This window comes from Synchiropus splendidus, chromosome 2 (assembly GCF_027744825.2).
Source record: "Synchiropus splendidus isolate RoL2022-P1 chromosome 2, RoL_Sspl_1.0, whole genome shotgun sequence".
Taxonomy (NCBI): Eukaryota; Metazoa; Chordata; class Actinopteri; order Syngnathiformes; family Callionymidae; genus Synchiropus; species Synchiropus splendidus.
In genome coordinates this window covers 18,455,196-18,477,210 of record NC_071335.1, presented here as the reverse complement: position 1 = coordinate 18,477,210, position 22,015 = coordinate 18,455,196, and the positions used below count along the sequence as shown (strand labels likewise).

Below are 22,015 nucleotides of genomic sequence, written 5' to 3'. Positions count from 1 at the left end.
TGCTGGAGTATGTGGTAGTACATGTGAAACATTATGGAAGATTGAACAATTTTTCAGTATTCTTTCATGCCTGAGTATGTGGTAGTACATGTGAAACATTGTAGAAGATTGAATAATTTTTCAGTATTCTTTCATGCCCGAGTATGTGGTAGTACATGTGAAACATTGTAGAAGATTGAACAATTTTTCAGTATTCTTTCATGCGGAGTATGTGGTAGTACATGTGAAACATTGTAGAAGATTGAACAATTTTTCAGTATTCTTTCATGCGGAGTATGTGGTAGTACATGTGAAACATTATAGAAGATTGAACAATTTTTCAGTATTCGTTCATGCTGGAGTATGTGGTAGTACATGTGAAACATTATAGAAGATTGAATAATTTTTCAGTATTCTTTCATGCCTGAGTATGTGGTAGTACATGTGAAACATTGTGGAAGATTGAACAATTTTTCAGTATTCTTTCATGCCTGAGTATGTGGTAGTACATGTGAAACATTGTAGAAGATTGAACAATTTTTCAGTATTCTTTCATGCCTAGTGGTAGTACACGCATTACGAGGCACACAACCTCCTTGTCAAAGCTCCTACCTTCCGGACGAACCATTTGTTCTAGTAAGTGCCATTCACTACTTTCCTGCTGTGAACCTGAAGCGCGCCGACGTCTCTTACTCACATTCACATTGACAAGGCAGCTGGTGACACAACAAGTCCAGACCTAGCTCCTTAATAACTCTTTGTGTTGCACTCTACAGGCACGTGCGGCAGCCTATTGATCTCCCAGAGAGAGGCAAGGCCAGCAGACCACTGCGGTGAGCAGGTTGACCTTGTCTCCCGTCATGTCATTAATTAAAACTTCGCAGCAAGGCTGACAGTTGATAGATCACACCCTTGTGGATTGGTCGTGTGGTGGCAATTGAACACACACAAACAGGCGCACAGTTTACACAGGTATAGAAGCAAGAAGCAAATGACTTCAGTCAATGTATTATTCAACTTTAGGGAAAGATGCAAACCAAAGAAAAATCTAGCGAGATACATCACAACTTTCAGCATGTATAATCAAAAATATTCAAATAACTACAAGAATAAAAGAGAAAAAGTGTAATCTGATGTTTGCAGTTCCAAACTTCTATTGCTTGTTCAGTCGTGTGTTCAGTCGTGGGGCTGAACTATGGATGTGACCGAGGGTCCTGCACATTTATATTGGTATTCTGCACGTCTTACAACCCTCACCCTTTTCACTGCAACTCCATCACCAGCATTGCAATATTTTATCTCTCGTCTTTTACTCTCATCCTTGAAAACACTTCATTGTCTTCATGGAGCCAACTTTTCTCGGAAGATTAAAGATTGCGGAGACGCAATACTTAAAGCCATTCCAATAGCAACCTGGCGTCTATTGTAATGAGGAGATGCAACGCCCGATTGATGACAGTCTTCCGGCACTAAACTGAACAGATGTGTCTTATCTTTGTTCTTAATCGAGGTTTATTTACTGCCATCGGTCTTTGCCGATCAATTGAAGCCGGATGCGAGCGCCGAAATGTCGATGCAGCAGGCGTTTGCCAGAGTGGATCTGAATAAATATATGAGAGGCCGTCACATTTTTATACACATGCGCACGCATCCTCACTCCCATGGTGCAATATATTGACGGGGTGAAAGCGGACTTTCTGCATCCTGTTGACGTTTTAATGGGGTACAATTTGTCTTTCCTTCCTGTGGAGCCTTCCAGGTGTGGAGAGCTCCCGAGTGTGCATAATGCTAAAACGCATGGCCATTTGACGGGACTTAAATAGCAAGCAACATAGGTTGTCACATGTGGAACAAAAGGAGCGCCGTCCTATGGTTTATGTGCCAGACGCACTGCCCACAGTTTCAGAATACGCAGGGGACTTGTGCGTCATCATGCAACGCTGAAGGCTGCCTTCGGTGTCATGGTGACTCACAAAAGATCACAAACACATACGTTTGTCTTTCTATCTCAGTGAGAACCGTCACTGACATAATCCTTTCCCCAGCCTCTCACCCTAAACTTTCCCTTAGCCAAACAAATGGTTAGACTCATCCTTCACTCTTAGCCAAACTACTGTAAAATTGTCCTCACTTTTGCAAAACTGTAAACTGTAATTTTGCAAAAATGTACACCATTATTTAGGGACTATAAGCCGCAACTTTTTTTCTTGCGGTCTGAGCCCTGCGGCTTATATAAGAGCGTGGCTAATATATGGATTTTTACAGATTAAATCATAGATCAGAGGCTCTATATTTAGCCTTGAAGCACTCAAAATGTGCTGTTTCCGCCCACGTGTCCACAGCTCCATCAACAGGGTCGATCTCCTGGAGGTCTGGAATCAAGAAGCAGCTGCTGAGACCGGCATTGGTGTCGGAACTTCGGGCATGCAGGCTAAAACAGGGTGTTTTGAGGGCTTTAATTGTGAATAAAATATGCGAGACGCTGTCTCGAGACAAAATGCGTTTGACTCAAAAGTCCAATGTGAACAAGCAAGTCGGGTTTTGGCCACGGACTTGGTCCCAGCTAGAGAGCTGCGCCTTGTCTCGGGAAGCGCTCCGCAGGGGGTGAGCTTCTCACCTCAGGCGACTCTGCGCTAGATGCCGGAAACTACGTGTACAGCTCGACTCCACACAAATATGATAAATGCTGGCCACTAAAGCGTCTGATCGCTGTCTGGGTGGCAACATCGTTCAAAAACAACTCCCTAAACAATGAGGTGTGCAGCCGGGAGACTGGTACTGTGGAGGAGCGCAGCGCAGTGGTCTGGGACTAGAAGATCACCAGACTATTCATTCATCATCGCCGATGTCTGGATCTGTACTTCACTGGTCAAAACCATCTTCATCGTCCGTAATCTTTCTCACTGTGTTCAACTTATTGTGAGAGCAGCGTAGATGTTACCGCTATTTCCTCACTCTCAATGGTGCGTTTTTGAGGCCAGTGCTCCACAGCGCAGACAGCACCACTGAACCTATGTATGAACAAGATCTATTTTCCTTCTTAAATGTAGTGGGTGCGGCAAATAATAGCTAATAATAGTCGGGAAATTACAGTATACATGACGAAAAAGTTTTCTGCAAATAAACTTCAGAAGTCCTGAAGACTTAATGGGGAGTGAAAACTGTCAAATGACAAACCTCCAGATGAATCCTTGGCGCCTCAAGTAAACAATACTAAATCCCTGCGTAGATAAATTGCTCAACTGTATAAACAATCACAACCTTTTCAATGAAAGAAACATTCAAGAGCGGATTATGCGACGAAGACTTAGGAGATTTTGCCTGAAACACCACTGAACCCACAACAAAACCTCTGAGTCTGGCTCGGCGTCTTGGGGGAGACGAGTCGAGCTAATTAGTCGTAATATCAGCAAGTAAACTTCCTCGCTTCATTGACACACGACGGTGCCTAACTGACTGTCGAGAGTTTCAAAGGCTTAAACTCAGTGAACAAGCTGTACCTTAGTGATTATGAGGTTGGGGGATTTGGGGCGTTACGCACGGCACAGTACTGCGGAACCAATCCAATGTCATGAACCAGGCATGTAGCTGTGTTTGACTCAACACATTTCTGGATAAAAAAAAAAAAAAAAAAAGGCCCAGAGGAAAGAGACATCATTCATGTTTGGATGTGCTTTGAAAAACAAAAACAGGCAGCGATTCCCTGTTGGTGATCCACTCCACATCACCAAGGACCCGTCAATTATCACAGTGGTAGAGTGGCAAGATAAATGCGCTGCACGGTCACCTTGTCTCTCAGCGCTGATGGAGTCATTAAAAGAGATGCGGAACTCCGATTCGCAGATTTGGTACAGTTTATTATGCCGAACAGTTTAGCTCTATACAAAGATCACTGGCAGGAAGTGAGCGGTGGCGGTGAGAGGATATCAAACTGAGAATTTGGTTAAAAAGAGACAGCCTCTTAAATCCTTTTGACGATGCTTCGTGAAGTAGTGAAGTGACTCCTGACCAACCAGGGTGAATCTACCAAACACTTTCCCCGTGATTCTGACAATAAATAGAACAAAAAAAATAAAAAATCACCTTTCCAATCGGCAGAAACGGCTGCGTGCAAGCCGCAGTGTGTACTATAAACCAGCATCGCTACTCAGCGATGTATTTATTTAAGTGCCAGAAAGACTCATTTTCAAAAGCCGCGGAGGGTACGAGAGTGGGAGGCATATGAAAGGCAGCCCTCACCTCACCTCAGGGGAAAGGCCAGTGCATTAGAGAAGGAGCCGATCAGTTTGCGCAAAGAAAGAATATGAGCGCATAGATTGGACTTCTGTCTGGGGAGTCACAGTAAAAGTCATTTTGTGCAAGAAGCTGAAGTGGCGCGCAACTACAGCAGACAAGAAAGCAATCACTGCATAAGCAAACAGATCCCCAGCTGAGAAGGACACAGCCAAGTGGCAGGCTACTACGGATGCGCTTGTCTTCTGGAGTGTTTTGAGAGCCGCATCGCCAGAAAGCCTACAGCATGAAATTATTTATTTGAATTCCAATCTGAACATCGTCAGCTTGGGTAGATCTTTCTTAATAAGTGTAGCAGTAACTTTGGTGCATTGGTTCTTTTTTAGGTTTTGACTCTACGCAAGAGCACGAGTCACGTACTCGCATTTGTTGTTGAAGTATGGTATGAAGTCGCGAGTAAATGAATCACGATCATTTTTAGGATGTTACATTTGTAAATCCAGAAAATAAAAACATTGCCAAGACTTAGACTGAGCCGACTGGCAGACATAGTGACCATGTTGGACAAAGTATGTTGCAGATGGCACTTCCGGAAAAAAGGAAGAAACCAATGGAGCTAACCCCAATCCTGACACGTGGCAGCCTATGATCGGAAATTCAGAGATAAGAAATGTGTCAGAGAAGTCAAGGGTGATCACAAAACTACAGGAAGCACAGCTAAAATGAAACATGGAATGTTGGAGTCCCCTTTTTTTGCAGTTACATATGAGCAAACCCCCCCAAAAAACAGTGACAGACACAGAATGTGGCCATGCAAATCCAGTCAGTACCACTTTTGTACCATCAGACTTCCAACTCCTTTATAAGGAACCGTAAAATGTCAACCATTCCTAAAATACTGGATACAAAGACCATCTAGACGTGTTACGCAAATCTTTCTCACACTTGACTAAATAATTCATAACAAAAAGAAACGTTTTTTTTATTTCCAGTCAACCAACTGCTACTACTACAACGCTATAACCAGACTTTTAGAAGTTTAGAAAAACATAGCAATTTACACTTTATTCAGCAAAGAGTTCTGTTAACTTACATGTCACACTCTTCAAGCAATTTAGCATGATTCATTATAATACCTCGAACAAACAAATCCCACTTGTATAATCTATAGTTCAATCTTTCAATTTGTTCTGATCAAAACATAGCCAACTTTAAAGTAACGTAGTTAAATCTGAACAAAAAAAAATACACCTTTACTGACAGTGTTGATGCCAAGCAATAAAACAAAGACTGAAGCTGTGAATAAATACCTGAAATATTGTCTGAACGTTCACGCAAACAGAAACTCAAATACATGTAAATGAAGTCACGTCGATACAGGGCTTTGTCTCTGAAATAAAACTTTCAAAAAGAGAAATCCTAGCGACTAGATTCATGACAGTTCATCACCAACGCGGTGAGATTGTCCTTGAGAGGTGCTTCACGCAACAGTCATCGAGCTGATAAATGCTTTGTACCGATGATATGTGCTTTGCAGCAGATGCGCAGCATGGTCACGACAGTGATGAACCTCATGAACGCTTGGAAAGAAATGCCTTTGTACTCTGCTTGGTGTCCGTGTACTGTATGTGTTGAGACATGCCGGGATGGCTGCCAAACTAGCACCCAACGGGTTGAGCACAAGCCGAACATGGAGAAAGTTGTTACATCAGAGGTCAAGACAACACTCTAGTGATCCATTCAACTGCGTACAAAGTGAAATTCTACATCGTATCAGAACCATATCAATGTAAAAATCTATTCATTTTGTTATGATCTCGAATAGCAAGGCAGGTGAATGTCAATGTCTTGCTGCAACTGCTTATTGGCCATTACAAGTGGTTGAAGCTTCCTTCTTTTTTTGTGTATGTGTGGGTGTTGTTTTGTCAGACACTGGCAGTTTATGTGGAATCTAAATCTCACAAGACAAGCATCGCAATGAAGAAGCCATTGTAATGCAAATTTAAAGCTCCACTAATCAACACTTCTAAATTTACATTTCCATCTGATTACAGAGGCTAAAGTGAAGGATATTCCTTACAATTATGAAGCCTTTGGAGAGATCTGCCCATCCCCGCAGAGCCTTTAAGTCAATGTTTGCTTTGTCTTACTTACTCTCATCGACCCTGGTTTCAGGTGAAGGAGGCTGCTGTTCCCAATAGTTAATGGTGTTAAAGGAACACAGCAGCTTTTGTTGCGTCTTTTCTTTCCCCGCAAAAGCCAGTGAAACAGAAAAAAAAGAATAGCGATCAACGGCATTCCAAGCAGGTGGAAGGAACTTTAACCTGCTTGTCTCTCTGTTGGTCTGGTTCTTGCTAATGTATGGATTTTTACAGACAAACACGCTTCATGTCGCCAAAATATTGAGCCTTGTCACATCAAACTAATGAAATCACGGGCATTTTATTTACCTAACAAATGCATCAGCATGGTGGAACTTCAGACGAGTACATAGGGGAAAAAAAAACATATTTTGAGCGCTTTAATGTAAATAAAATTCATAATATTGGTGGCGTTATTCTAGTACAGAACATTGCTGAGTTTGTTCCATGAATCTGTCTCAGTGGCGGTGGCGTTTCTAAGCAGGGTACGTGGACATCACAGACATTTCTACGGCATAGACAGCAGCGCTGCATCTTTGGTTGTATACGCCGGTGCATTCAATAGTCCAAAATGTAAGTTTGTTGTGTGTCTCCTCGCTCCTGTTATAGTTGAGGATGGTTCTCAAAAGCGTGATCCAGTTCTTGAACCGGTCACGAGGTACAGTCGGTTTTGAGGCTTCAAATTGCCATATCATTGGGACATGCTCGGTGCAGGCCTCAAATAAGAACCTGCCATAATACCTGCTACACACATCGAAGCCTCGACATGAAGGAGGCTTCGATGTGTGTAGGGCCACAGTGTCACATCAGGCAGTGACACTGTGGCCCTTGTCACTGCCTGATGTGGTCCGCCTGCCTGATTCTTCCCCTTGACTGTTGAATTCCTGAACAGCCTTTGTTGTTTATTTTATTTTATTTTATTTTATTCCAAAGCACTTTCCTAGTTGGTGGGATCGATTCTGATTCTGATTCCGATGTGGTCCGCCGGAAGTTCCGGGATTGGAACTGGATGTTAGTAACACACATGCGCTAGTTCTATGAATTGTGTTTACTGGTTTTATCGTGTAAAGTTGTGATTTATTTTCAAATAAATGTCAAAATAGTCTAACATTAAAATCTGGAAATTATATGTTTTAACGCTCATGCGTAAGTACTCAGTATTCACTGTGTACGCGCACGTGTTTTTTAACGTAATGACATCATCACGTTGTCACAATCTAGATTTAGTAATTGTATGTTAGTGTCTGATATTCTAGATTTTTAAATCCAGCATTATTGAATCAATAAACATTTCAAGCTCCTCCACTACACCTGCACAATGTATTACTTACTATTGCTCCCGATACATTATTAGTGTATAGGAAACGTTTCTCCTTACATTTGTTTCACATAGATTTCACAGCAGGAATGAGCGCTGTTGCACCTGAACGAGGTTTATGTCTACTGTGGTGCGGTGCTTGAGTTTGTTGGGTTAAAAAAAAAAAAAGAATATCAGATAAAAAAACATACAATTTCTAAATCTAGACTGTTTTAAGTAAAAAAAAAAAAAAAAAAATATATATATATATATATACATATATATATATATATATATATATATATATACCATACCAGTAAATGTCAGTTGGTAAAAGATACGCATTTCCAGATGTAGCACCGGAATTTCCGGTGGACCACATCAGGCAGGTGGACCAGATCAGGCAGTGACAGACCTTTTAGCTTGAGTTGCCGATGTGGCGCCATGCCAATTGCAGCCTGTTGGATGCGTTCACTCTGTGCACCGGATAGGTATCGTGAAACAGTATTGCAGGATTGATGAAACAATGTACTGATATTCAGAGGCCACTAGATGGAGCTCTTGGTTTAGAAATGATGTGAGGCTTCATTGAATTAGTTGTTCAAATCCAAACATCATACAGCAGACAGTGTTATCACTGTGTCATGAAGCCTCATGTACCCACCACACTGAATGCGCTGAATGTAGTTTGATCAGTCCACCAGCCGACCGGATTGAAGTCCCAGTTGAGCACCATTTTACCCCATGTCAATACGCAATAAGAAAAGTTGACTTCAGCACGAACCGGCCACAAAAATCAACAAAATCTAAGTCAAATAGTAAGTACTGCATGTGGGGGTGGTCTGTGAAGAGATGATAGCTGAAACAATGATGAGCTCTGAAGAATTCAACCAACTGCAATACTCAAAAACTGACCTCGAAGATGACCTTGCGCAAAATGCTCTTGTAGCTTCTTCATTCAACCCAAGAATAGTGAAATGATTTGCATGTGCGATAAATATCAACTCTTTTTTTTCTGTATGTTCTGTCTGTTTGCTGTGGTTTGAGTGAAAGATCTCACTCTGTATCCATCTCAGGTCTCCGCCACCTTCTCTGGCATATTGTACAGAGCGGCGTACAAAATCAAGGAGGAGGCAGAGCCTGATATCTTTGTCAAAAGTTGCTCTGCCAACTTGTGATAGGTAATTAGTGGTAAGTAAATGAAGCTCAGGCCACAGTCTTACACTGGGAGCCCAAACAATGGCGCGGGCTTCACAACAACCCAGGGCTGCGGATCACTCTTTTCATTAAAGCCCATATGGCGCACCGTCTATTGGCCACTGGAAATAATGGTCCCGCGTCAGGTTCACTCTTCTGTGGAAGAAGGAGAGGGAACGTGATGCTTTTCACGCCGATTCATTTGAAGCCAAAGTTGTTTTGTCAACTTGTTTTCTGCTGTTACGCAGCAGCTGCGATACTACGGTGAGGGAAAATAATGACTTCCAATGACATCAGCTTTCGTGCTCGCCACTCTTGTCCATCGTTCCTCTTCGCCAGTGAGGATCATTTGCTCCTGTCAGTACCGCCCCCCCTCCCCCCTTCATATATTGCTTTGACACTTCAGCCTCTTGAGGTTCCGGTTCCCTCATCCAGACCGCTGTTCCCCGGCGTCTCCTCGCCATTTATCCCTATACTTCTCTTTCCAACCCCTCAGATTTTCTTCCCTCTGCCATCCCTCCATCCATCAGACTGAGTAATGGCCATCAGGGCAGAGAGTCACCCTGCAGCTGTCTAGGCCAGACACTGATCACACACACACAGTCACTTTGGGCTGAGGGCTGAGCCATTTATATCGTACGTGGTCCTGTCTCTTGACTGCACTTTCAATGCGAAGGTAATTATCACTTGTTTCGCCGAGGAAAATTATACACACAGAGATGTGACTATTGCTTTATTGGAGAGACTCTTAAAGCCTTTGTTTGAAACCTTATATGTTGAAGGACTGCGATGGTTCTTTGTTTGTGAGTGAGAGGTGAAAGGCTCTTTTCTTGGAATCAATCAAAATAACTTTCTGCGTGTATTGATGTGCTTGGTTTTCTTCTACAGTTTCACCTGCCTTTATGTCCTTGGGGTGACAGGAAGTCAATTGACTGAAGGAAAGAGGCTGTTTCACCACGACTGAACCTTTGCGCACGTATAAGAAATGTCCCTTTACCAATTGCTAATAAGAGACCGCAGCTTGGTTCTCTGCCATTTGTGAAGTGCCTTTCTAAACAATGGCTGGAGCGCTGGAAGTACAGCGTAATAGCTTGAGGTATATTCCTTGGGCTCCAGCCCCCTTAATGATATCTTAATTGCTTTTTGTTCGTATGAAATTTTAATGGCATCCTGAGCTCTCAGCTACGTGCTGGTCTTTGTCTGTTGGCCCCTCAAATTAAACCGGGTTATGATGTCATTTGTCAAAAATCATGTCCCATTTGTCATTTGGGAGCCTCTAAATTATGAACACGCCAGGCGGGAAAATCGAGTAGCCGCTCATATATATATGTTTTTTTTAAGGGCCGGAGGAGACTACCGTGAAGGGTGAGGTCGGTGGAGTCCGAATTGTTTGTTGGTTCAGTCTGAACACGTTCAATAGTGATGGTGACATGAAATAAGAATTTTGTGTTTTAACTCTCCAGCATTTCTTTTTTTGTGTTTATATTCCACCTCCAAAAAATATATTATACTTCATATACCACGTAAGTGGTCATTATTACCGACAAAAATATATAAATAATAATAAAGCGATAATAAACATAAGATAATAAACATAATAAAAAATAAGAATAAATCAATTTAAAAATAAACACATATAAACATTGACAGTGCGAGAACAGGAGCTGTTCATGGTACTAAAATGAGCGTCACTTTGTCATCCAAATAAAACTTTGTTTCAAATGTGAATTCACCACGTTTGTCTATATAGTGTGAGTTTGCGTTCAAAAGAATGAAGTGATTTAAGTTGTTAATCCACCAGCAACATCCCTAAAACTTTTTTTCTTTTTTCTTTTTTTTTTTTTGTGCTTTAACGCCTTTATTGAATCAGCATCACATAATATTCATCATGTCAAGATGACCTCATAAACGTTACCTCTGAGGGACAGCCAGCCTGTCAATCAAACAAAAAAAATGAAACAAAAAAAAGAAATAACTTGAAGAAATAAAAACATAGAACGACCCAACATGTACTTGAAAAAAAGATTTTTGTTCATATAATTCAAGCTCTCTTCATCTAAAAAAAAGAGAGGGATTCATGAGACAGATAACCTGACGGACTTGTAGAATTACAGTCTCAAATACCTTTATTTATTTATTTATTCTAAATCACGGCGACAGTTAAGAAATTCAGCAACATCAGTCAATGTTTTGTTGAAGTCATTATACAATATTAGAACCACTATCATCCGCCAGGGGGCGACGTTGTTCTCCAAAACAAGAGAGCGAGGCAGAGGAAGGGAGGAGATGAGATGCTCCGCCAGTGTCATCTTGATTCAGTCACACAGCTCCTGCTCAGACAAGGCTGCAAATTCTTCCAACGTCTGCTCTTTGTTTATACTGACTTGTATGACTGGATGCAGAATCGCTGTTTAATCCACTGCACAATACTTATGTCTCTATGCATTTGGGGCTCACATTGTGGAGCGCCGTCTATCCCATCTATAATTACTGATTCCTATTATGCAAATTCACTCACATTACTCTAGTTTTCATCATTGTTTCACATAGAAAAGGAAAAAAAAAGAACGTATGCAGACGGTGGACCCCCACTGTTCGCTCATTTGAATGTATCATTTGTGTTAATGGTAAGGGGAGACACAATTGAAGCGTGAGTGGGTTAATGATAAATTAGAAAAGTGCGAAGCTGAAGGCTTTTTGAAGCACAGTAGGATTCAGCCCAGATGCGTCATTACACTGAATTACAGTCAGTGGTGCGTACTATAACTGTTGGAGGCCAACTCCGTATTTACACGTTTTATGATCACATTAATAATGTTGTTTCCCATTCATCTGGAGAAAAATGTCACTTTCAGAAAGCAGTGGATAATTAATAGTCATGCAGGGAAAATACAGTGCCATATATATATATATATATATATATATATATATATATATATATATATATATATATATATATATATATATATAATCTCTAAGTGATGGGTGGAAGAAGCTTCATGAAGCATCATCCTCAGATTCAGTTTCGTGTTTAACAATAACGTGAAGTTTCATTTAGATAGTTGCTCAAAGTAGCCGTAGGTAACCTGCCAACTAAGCCACCTACTGACCTCTGAAAATGAGGAGACCATGAATCTGTTGGTGATAAAGCAAGTACACATGTATAGAGCAAGAAGCTGTGTTTCAGGATTGACCAGGATCTGACCGCAAATGGCCCTCAGGGCACAAGTTTGACACCAGCCTTTAGATGTTTCTTTCAATTCACAGTGCTCCGTCCATTTGAATGGAGACTATTATTGCTATTTGTCGGTGCTCTTTTTGAATAAACTGTTGTAATGTTTAAAGATGACTTGTCGATCCAGGATTTCATGCATCATAAACCCCCAAACAAGTTATGTTTTTTCAATGTCAGTTTAGTGAACTTGAAAGTGAAAATTATTTCAATTGCGAAGAGTTTATTTTTTATTTATTTATTTACTTCATCTGACTATGAGAATTTGTCAGGCGAATGTTATGCGTTGAATATATATATATATATATATATATATATATATATATATATATATATATATATATATATATATATATATATATATATATATATATATATATATATATATATATATATATTATTCCTGCGTGTTTACAAGTGACGTTTGGGGTGAGGATGGCGTCTTGTTTCAACCGTCCCGCGCCGTGATAGCGGCTTTCTTGATGAACTGAATGTGTAAAACATTTCATTTCAGCTGTGCCTCAGCCCGGAGGAGGAGGAGAGAAGAGCGCACTTGTGGGTCCGATGTGAAGCCCTGGCTGGCGTCTCAGAGCCCCAATCAGGTGACATTACCGACGGTGCTTGAGCCCTCCATTGGCTGGTGGGGAAAAGGGCTGTGCGCAAAACCAACCCCGCTGCACACACTCGCCTCACAGAAGCAGAGAAGCTGAGAGCATCATCCGCCTTAAGCGCTCGCGCAAAGTAGACACCCTGTGATTTGAGAACTGACTCTTCAATACCACGCCGCTCTGCGCCCTTGGAATTACATTTTTTTTTCTTCTCTCTTTACCCTGAGAAGGACTTGCTGTTCTGTTGACTTGGGAGAGTTGGCTGCGTCTCTGCGCTCCAGCCCGCAATGACTGCGCTCACGCCAAAAAACTCCGAGACCAGTGCAGAACTGATTAAAGCGGAGGAGCTGGGATCAAATGGCTGCGCGTCTCACAGCTGAAACCGCACAATGTTCCACTGACCCGAGCCGGAGGAGACAGATCCCACCAGCCGCCGTCGTTTTAAGGACAGAAATGGAAAAGGGGGTTTTCTTGTAGGTGAAAAACAAGTGATTTTTTTGGGGTTTGTTTCGTGTCAGTTTTGAAGTGCGCTTGAAGAAGGAGGACGATGATTCGCTGGCTGATCCTGCTGCTCTCCATCCTTGCCGGAGCCGATGGTCAGCTTCACTACACGGTGCCGGAGGAGCAGGAGCCCGGATCAGTGGTTGGGAATATAGCGGAGGATTTGGGGCTGGACATCACCAAACTTTCCGCTCGTCGCTTCCAAACGGTGCCCAGCTCGCGCACCCCTTACCTGGAGGTGAACTTGGAGAACGGCGCGCTCCTGGTGAAAGAGAAGATCGACCGGGAGGAAATCTGCAAGCAAACCATCCCCTGTTTATTGCACCTGGAGGTGTTTCTGGAGAACCCCCTGGAGCTCTTTCGCGTGGAGATCGAGGTGCTGGATATCAACGACAATCCGCCCAGCTTTCCAGAGACTGACATTTACGTGGAGATCTCGGAGAGCGCCATCCCTGGCACGCGTTTTCCCGTGGAGAACGCCTTCGACCCGGACGTGGGCACCAACGCGCTGAGCACCTACGCCATTACCAACAACAACAACTTTTATCTGGACGTGCAGACGCAGGGCGATGGGAATAAGTTCGCCGAGCTGGTTTTGGAGAAGCCGCTGGACCGGGAGCAGCAGGCGGTGCACCGTTACGTGCTGACGGCGGTGGACGGCGGGGTTCCTCAGCGAACCGGAACCGCTCTCCTGGTCGTCAAAGTTCTGGACTCCAACGACAACGCCCCCACTTTCGAGCAGTCGGTGTATGATGTCAGTTTGCGCGAAAACACGCCGGTTGGCACCGAGGTGATCCAGCTGAACGCCAGCGATGTGGACGAGGGCCAGAACGGGGAGATAGTTTACTCCTTCAGCAGCCACAACGCGCCCAGGATCAAGGACTTGTTCAACATCGACGCCCGCACCGGTCGCATCGAGGTGGCCGGCGAGGTGGACTATGAGGAGAGCAGTACGCACCAGATCTACGTGCAGGCGAAGGATCTGGGCGCCAACGCGGTCCCCGCTCACTGTAAGGTGCTCGTCAAACTCGTGGACGTCAATGACAACACGCCAGAAATCGGCTTCAGCACCGTGACGGAGTCCGTGAGCGAGCAGGACGCGCCCGGAACAGTCATCGCGTTGTTCAGCGTCTCGGACCGCGACTCCGGCGAGAGCGGACAGATGAGCTGCGAGATCGTGGGAGACGTTCCGTTCAAGCTGAAGTCCTCCTTTAAAAACTACTACACCATCGTGACGGACGGACCTCTGGACAGAGAGAGCACGGAGTCCTACACCATCACAGTGGTGGCCAAAGACAAGGGTCAGCCCTCTCTGGCGACGAGTAAATCTATTAAAGTGCACGTTTCTGATGAGAACGACAACGCGCCCCGTTTCACACAGGTCGTCTATGACGTTTACGTGACAGAGAACAATGTTCCCGGCGCGTTCATTCATGCTGTGAGTGCCTTGGATCCTGATGTGGGACAGAACGCTGTCATTACATACTCCATATTGGAGTGTGACATCCAGGGCATGTCAGTGGACACCTACGTGTCCATCAACCAGGACACCGGGTACCTGTACGCGCTGCGCTCCTTTGACTATGAGCAACTGAAAGAGTTCAGTTTCATGGTGCAGGCGAAGGACTCCGGGGCTGTGGAACTCTTCTCAAACGCCACTGTCAACGTGATCATTGTGGACCAAAATGACAACGCGCCGGCTGTCATCGCGCCGGTTGGTAAGAACGGCACTGCCAAAGAGCACTTGCCCCGCTCGGCTGAGCCCGGGTACCTGGTGACACGCATCGTCGCCATGGATTCCGATGACGGGGAAAATGCACGGCTGTCGTACAGCATCCTGAGAGGGAACGAGATGGGAATGTTTCGCATGGACTGGAGGACCGGGGAGCTGAGGACGGCCCGCAGGGTCTCGCCAAAGCGGGACCCCCAGGGCTTCTACGACCTGCTGATTGAGGTGAGGGACCATGGGCAGCCCCCGCTTTCCTCATCCGCCAGTGTGAGTGTAATAATAGTGGACAGCGTGGTCGAAGGCCGCAGCGGGGAAAGAGGCACGGCCTCTGGGGCCAAGGAGACCTCCCTTGATCTCACACTGATTCTCATAATAGCCCTGGGCTCCGTCTCCTTTATTTTCCTACTGGCCATGATCGTGTTGGCCGTCCGCTGCCAAAAGGACAAGAAGTTGAACCTGCACACCTGCCTGCTGGCCGGGGAGTGCTGCATGTGCTGTGCCCCGTGCTGCAGCAGGCAAGTCCGGGGTCGTAAGCAGAAGAAGCTGAGCAAATCTGACATCATGTTAGTCCAGAGCACCAACGTGACGTCAGGAGTCGGCCCGGTGGGGCAGGTGCCTGTGGAGGAATCCGGCGTGGGAGGCGTGGGAGGAGGCTTCGGCTCCCATCACCATCAGAACCAGAACTCCTACTGCTACCAAGTGTGTCTGACCCCGGAGTCGGCCAAGACGGATCTGATGTTCCTGAACCCTTGCAGTCCGTCTCGCAACACTGACACTGATCACAACCCCTGTGGTGCTATAGTGACCGGATACAGCGACCAGCAACCGGACATTATATCCAACGGCAGCATTCTGTCCAGTGAGGTAAGAGAATCACCCCACTGGCTGCATGAGTGAGGGACACGAACCACATTTAGACGCACAACACTAGTTCACATCAACGTGGTGTTAGCACAATAGACCTGTCAACATGATCATGATTCATGTCAGAGTTATCAAAGATGAAAACTCTGCATTACTGCTCTGTGGCCTTCCATCACTGTCAGTCTGACTGGGCACATCGATTGTTGGCTCTTGTGAGGTCCTGTATTTTAGCAGCAAAAAGGAAATCACCAACTTCTCCTGTCAATTTAACGTAGATTAAAAAAAAACATTTAAATTGAATACTGTTCATTTCTTAGAGACCACACACATTTATCAAGCGCTAAAACCTTTAAAATAAATAACAGTCAACACAAGGTGCATTTCGTGAAAAACAAACTCATCCACATACACGAAAATGTGACCCAGAATTGGTAAACACAGGGTGCCTGCCAATGTGAAGTAGAATAATCTATCTTTAATGTGGATTTATTAATGCTTATCTATGACATGGAATCACTTTTAAGCTAATGTATGTTATCATTAATTAACAGGCCACTTTTATAGCCTTTTAATTAATGATTTCCCCTGTTTACCAAGGATAAGGAAGTGTGCGGTTTGCAATAGTTTTCCTCTATCTTTAAAGTACATTCCTTATCAGTGTTTTTACTTCATAAACAAGAGCAACTACAGATCTCTTTATCGAGTTGAACCCCGAGTCGCTCTATTAAATTCAGCATTTGATGCCCCACATCCATTGTTTACATAAAGCCAGTACTTATATAAAACAGTGAGATAAAACGTGGTAGGAAGCTCTGTGAGGACAAAGCAACTTCTGCTCCATAACTGAGGTGTTACTCTGTCGATTGCAGTGTAGCATGAGTGTCCTGCGTTAATAATTCCATGCACGAGCCGCCACAGTAGCGGCACGAACAAAGGTTGTTCAGTTCTAGCATCGGCCAGCTCAATCACTGAATCGTCTCCGTGAGTCCCTCGCATCAGCTCCTGATGCAAGTGCATGCATCACGCAGGGAAACGCCGCCTGCAGAGTGATATTCTGTGAGATTTGTGGTGTCTGTCCCACGCAGTGATTAAATGTTTGCTTCTTTCAGACCAAACATCAGCGAGCAGAGCTCAGCTACTTGGTGGACAGGCCAAGACGTGTCAACAGGTAGCCGTCACTCACTGTCCAACTCACTGACTCGCACAACTCTAATGCATGTTGGTATCATGAATGGCGGCTGCCAGTCCTACTGCATGACCAACAGAGCTGCGCCTACACTTTCATCACCATGTGCAACATCTCATTTTGACCCTTCACCTACTGACACTTTCATGGCGACCCTCATTTAACCCTAACATTGCATGTGGTACTGACCCCTGCATTATTATTATTATTATTATTGCCATGCCACCACATCACCTTTCCTATTTAACCATGGCTGTAACTTATTGTTTCCAGTTCCGCTTTCCAAGAAGCTGACATAGTGAGCTCCAAAGACAGCGGTCATGGAGACAGTGAACAAGGCGACAGTGACCATGATGCCACCAACAGGGGCCATTCAGCCGGTGAGTTAGACACATTTATATATGTATATGTTTCTCAAACAATGTAACACGTGTTGTCGCCATCTGCATTTGCATCTGACCTGACTAAACCCCGATCAGACTCTAAATCTTCAAAAATGGCTGAAGCTGAAATAGTCTGACTTATGTTACAGTGCATTTCTGAAACACAAAGAAGCTGCAATGTTTGCTAACAATACTATTGTGAGCCCATAATATTTATTCAACACACCATTTATGAATTCAAGTTTCCCTCTTGCTTGTGTGTGGAGCATTTTTGATTCTTGTTGGATGCTTGCGTGTTACTCTTTCTATTGCTTATGGGTTACACTTCAGTCTAGTGGGACGTTAAACCTGGCCAGAAGTCTGAGCGACTACAGCCCCCTGTATTCAAATAGACATGTGAAACACAGTGATCCATGAGGCTCAGATTTTCCTTTAACTTGTGAATTGATTTGTAAAACACAGGACAGTAATTTTTGTGCTTTGTGTTACTTATATGTTACTCTTTATATCAGATACAATGTTTAATTCTAGTTGCCCCTGAAAAGAATGATGAAATGATGAAAATGAAACTAACGTTTATATCTACAGACTAGTGATCAGAATTCTCAAACAATGTCAGATTAGTCCTCAAAAATGCGAGAAATGCACATAAAAATGTTTGAACCTGCTGGTACGGCAGAGGAAACTGGCACATCTCAGCTATACCTACAATAAAGATAGGTGATGGCAACAAGGAAGACAACAATACACACAGCACTTTTGTCCTCTACAGACCAAAGAGTATAGTCGGGGGTTCAACAGAACATTTCTGATAAGGACAGACTGGTCTTTGCCGGTAGTGTGTCTCTTTCTGCCTTCTGTGAATTTCAATACCGCATTTTTACTTGCCACGACAGTGGTGGACGACATTGTGAAAGAACAGGTAATGATGCTTTTAACAACGTCATTCTCTGACTGGTTTCAAATTTAACTGCATCTGATCAGTGAAGAACCTTCATAGACTCGAGCCGGTTTGATAAAAAAAGAAAAAATCAGTACAATAAACAAGGAGGAAATTCTTCACTACCGCAGCTCAGATCGCCAACGGCTGCGAGTTGTTAATAAAATAATAATTAGGCAAGGAAACAAGTTGATGCAAAGAGAACAAAGGAAACACTATCTCATGAGTTTTGGCTCAGGAAACACTGAAGGAGATGAGTCAAAGCTAGAATAAGCAAAGTAGAAAAAAAAAAAACATCCTGGATTCCTAGTAAAATATTAAGACAAGATCAAGATTTATACGCAAATAAATGTATGTAATATAGCCATCCATCCAATTCCTGCTGAATAAAGTTGAAGTTGGGTCGCTGGGGTAGAAGCAAAGTAGCCACAGAAACTCTTCAGACGGAAAGCTGTGGCAAGTTGAAAGACATCGTCTCTTTGAAGTGCTTCTTGTGATGGTAGAAAAGGTATCATGAAACAGTGTTGCAAGTCTGACAAAACAGTGTCCCTATTTCAGAGGCCACGAGATGGCGTTTAGAAATGATGAGTGGTTTCATTGAATCAGCAGACAGTGCCACCCGGTGGCCTCTGAAAATCTGATCATAGATTCATGAAACCCCATTAACCCTTCAATACTGTGTCATGAAACCTCATCTACCTATCACTAGTGCTTCCTCTCAGTTGAACATGGATGGACCTCACCAGGGAGGTGTACCTAAAGTCATGCTTGACTTGACAGTTCTAGATTGAATGACTGAGCATCGCCCCTATCTTAAAGGGAATGCAAGTGGTGGAGAAAGCCGTGTTTTCCCTCTCATATCTGCAATCTTTCAGTCACTGCCCGTAGGTCAGAAAAATAATATTGAGCTCTTTGCCTATTGTTTCATCACTACATGTCCTATCTTAAAACTAGAAGGCTGTGGAGTCCAGTTGTGCAGGTTAGGCCTGCACAATTTGGGGGAAAATATGAATCACGTTTTTTTAGTGAAGAATTGATATCATGGTATTCTGCCACGATTTTCTCTCAAGTTTATTGCACACATAAACCAAGTTGCCGCACCAAACACAGAACGTTTGAGGTGCTGATAAAGATTTGTGGTGTTACCTTGCGGTGCGACGGATGATTGAAAACACGTCTTGGAAATCACTTGAGATTGACAGCGTCATCCGGTTTGAATCCAAAATACAGCCACACAACCAAGTGTGAGCCTTTTTTTTCGGAACAAGTTTGTTTTGAGACTGTTTTGTGGGCTGATTCTCGTAGCTAGTTCCCGGTTTGTCATCCATGTTCCTTCAGTTTCTGTCCTGTCCCCGAGCTAACCAATCACTTCCACGTCGTGAGTGAAACATGTGACTACAAGGCGCTTTGTCATTGGCTGAAGGTGAAGCCATGAGCATTGTGGGAGCGTGAAACTCACAAAGGAAAGCACCATTTGTGATGCGGGCCTTTTATTCCTGACTTGGTGCGTGAAGGAGTTCAACTTCCTAGTGTGTCTGATTCCCACATTTGTACTTGAGTTCCGAGATAAAAAGGCGAGTGGATGTTCTATGGTTTCTCTCTCATCATTTTGGTTTGCCGTTTCCATCCCTTATTTGTTCTATCACATTGTTTCACAGCGTGGTGCTGAAAGGACAGCGGCGTTTCACCAAGGCACCACGAGTCCCATGGTGCTTGCCGCACTCATCAATAAGTTTACTCAAGTGAACGCAAACAGCACAGACGGTAAATTGATGAATAATGAGATGCATTTTAATCAGCTGCATGAGTAGGCTCACAGTTGGAACAGCATTCTACCTTTCCTTGGCTAATGGATTCAGTTGATCAAACACATTAGTTGCTTTTTCCCATTTAGTTAGATCTTGTTTTCAGCGCGAGAAACTTCCATTTTTGCATCATACAGGGCAATTACATGCTGATGGAAGGCTTGGAAATAAGGGTCCCCACTAGGAAAATCGGCATGGATGCTACCTGCTCTCGCAGAAGTAGCTCGGTCTGTGGTGAAAAGTAATGGATGTGCAAATACAGAATATGTTCTGTTTATGTCATATAAAGTGATGCTCTACGTCATTGAAAACAACAAGCCCTGCTCTCTAAGGTTTTAGTCAAGTCATGCCCACATTAGTGTCAACAGCGTCAGAGTAACACGCTGGCTCGAGCGAAGCCCTCTGTCCTGCATCTTAATTCCCTGGCGTACTTCGAAAATCATATTACCTCATTTATTGATCAATGTGGAGCCAGACAGAAGTAAATGGAGCAGTTTGTGGCCTTATTTCATATTGAATCGCCCTTTTCTCCCGACGGTAGCTGACTCTTCGTACCCTCACGACCCCCCTGTAGAACTCAATGGATTTAATATCACCTCTTTGCTGAGAATACAAATTTGGCTAATAGGTGTCGAAGCTTTGCGGATGGAGCTCATTATCCTGTGGAATGATCACGGTAGACGGTCCAGCAGGACGGTTAATATCCACGTCCCATTGTTTCTATCTGATGCTTTTTGAATGACTCCATGAGCGAGATCATATACAGTGGTGCCCCGGTTCTCCACCACAGTCCGTTCCAGACGGCTGTTCGAGAAGCGAATTGTTGGAAATCTGAATCAATTTTCCCATTTCAATGTGTTGGAAAAAGAAATAATGCGTTCCAAGCCTTAAAATAGTCTTTTGTAGGAGTGAATGTAGAGTGTCTGCTGCAGGTGCGCTGTTCCTCTATGTGTGTGGCCGCTGCATGTGGGAGGGGTTGCCGAGTGAGTGACGTCTCTCCAGAAGTGAAGAGGTGCCCGGTGCGTGTCCAGCTCTGAATGTGCGCTTCTGTGCAGTTTGGCTGTGACAAAGTCATAAACCAAGTCACGCTCTGTCCCAGACTCGCCTCATCCCTGTCCCAGCTCCAGCCCACAACAGGACATCAAACCCTGGAGTGTGCGCTCCAGCCTCGGAGGTGTCGAGAGCGAGCATTTCAAATCTCACTATTTTTAAATTTTCCATATTTTTTATAGTGTTTGCAGTCCTGTATGTTGCTGCATGTATCTTTTAGAATGGTCTGTCTTCACTTTCCACCTTGGTGGATGATAAAGAGTAATTCTGTTTTATTCTATTCTATAATTGATTCGTATGGATGCAATATTTTCAGCTAGTTCAGGCGTAGGTCAAGTTATCTATAACTGAAATGGGATTTGATTCCAAAAACATAAGCATTTTCAAGGTAATGTAATGTCCGCCTGTTTAAGTTGCTAAGTGCTAGCATGCTAACTTGAGACTATGTGTCTCTCTTCATTCTAAATGGCTCTGTTTATTGGATGGATCTTGTGACGTGTTGCAAGTGCGCTGGAGACAGTGTTGTACGTCGCTGACTCGGCTGAGGTCTGCGCCTTCTGAGCGTTTGCCTACTTGTTCACATTTTTTCAGCGTTTGCTTAATCATTGGCCACAACACGATCGGTTCCCTATGCTAAGCCCCGACAAATTAATTAAGCTCCAGTCATTTAAACACTTTAAATCCCATTATGTCTGTTTTGTGAAGTGCTCCTTCTAGCACACGTCTACATTTTGGACTCTCCAACAAGTGTTCTGGACTTGAATATGCTCAGTTGGCACAGACGGGCGTGTACTCCATTGTTATCTGTATTTCAAATGTGGAATCAGCATTTGTCCTCGGAGTTGGATTTAGAAAGCGACAGCTTACCAC

At 43.7% G+C, this 22,015-nt stretch overlaps 1 protein-coding gene across 3 annotated transcripts in view; it reads left to right on the top strand.

Annotated features, from left to right (window-relative positions):
- LOC128753714 (protocadherin-10-like) overlaps positions 1–22,015 on the top strand; it is a 41,532-nt gene that overhangs the window by 1,182 nt on the left and 18,335 nt on the right. For all 3 annotated transcript variants that reach the window (XM_053855691.1, XM_053855692.1, XM_053855690.1), the window contains exons 2-4: positions 12,594–15,781; positions 16,891–16,949; positions 17,241–17,347. In XM_053855691.1, the coding sequence (XP_053711666.1) occupies positions 13,235–15,781; positions 16,891–16,949; positions 17,241–17,347 (2,713 nt within the window). In that variant the 5' untranslated portion in view covers positions 12,594–13,234. The remainder of the gene's footprint in view (positions 1–12,593; positions 15,782–16,890; positions 16,950–17,240; positions 17,348–22,015) is intronic.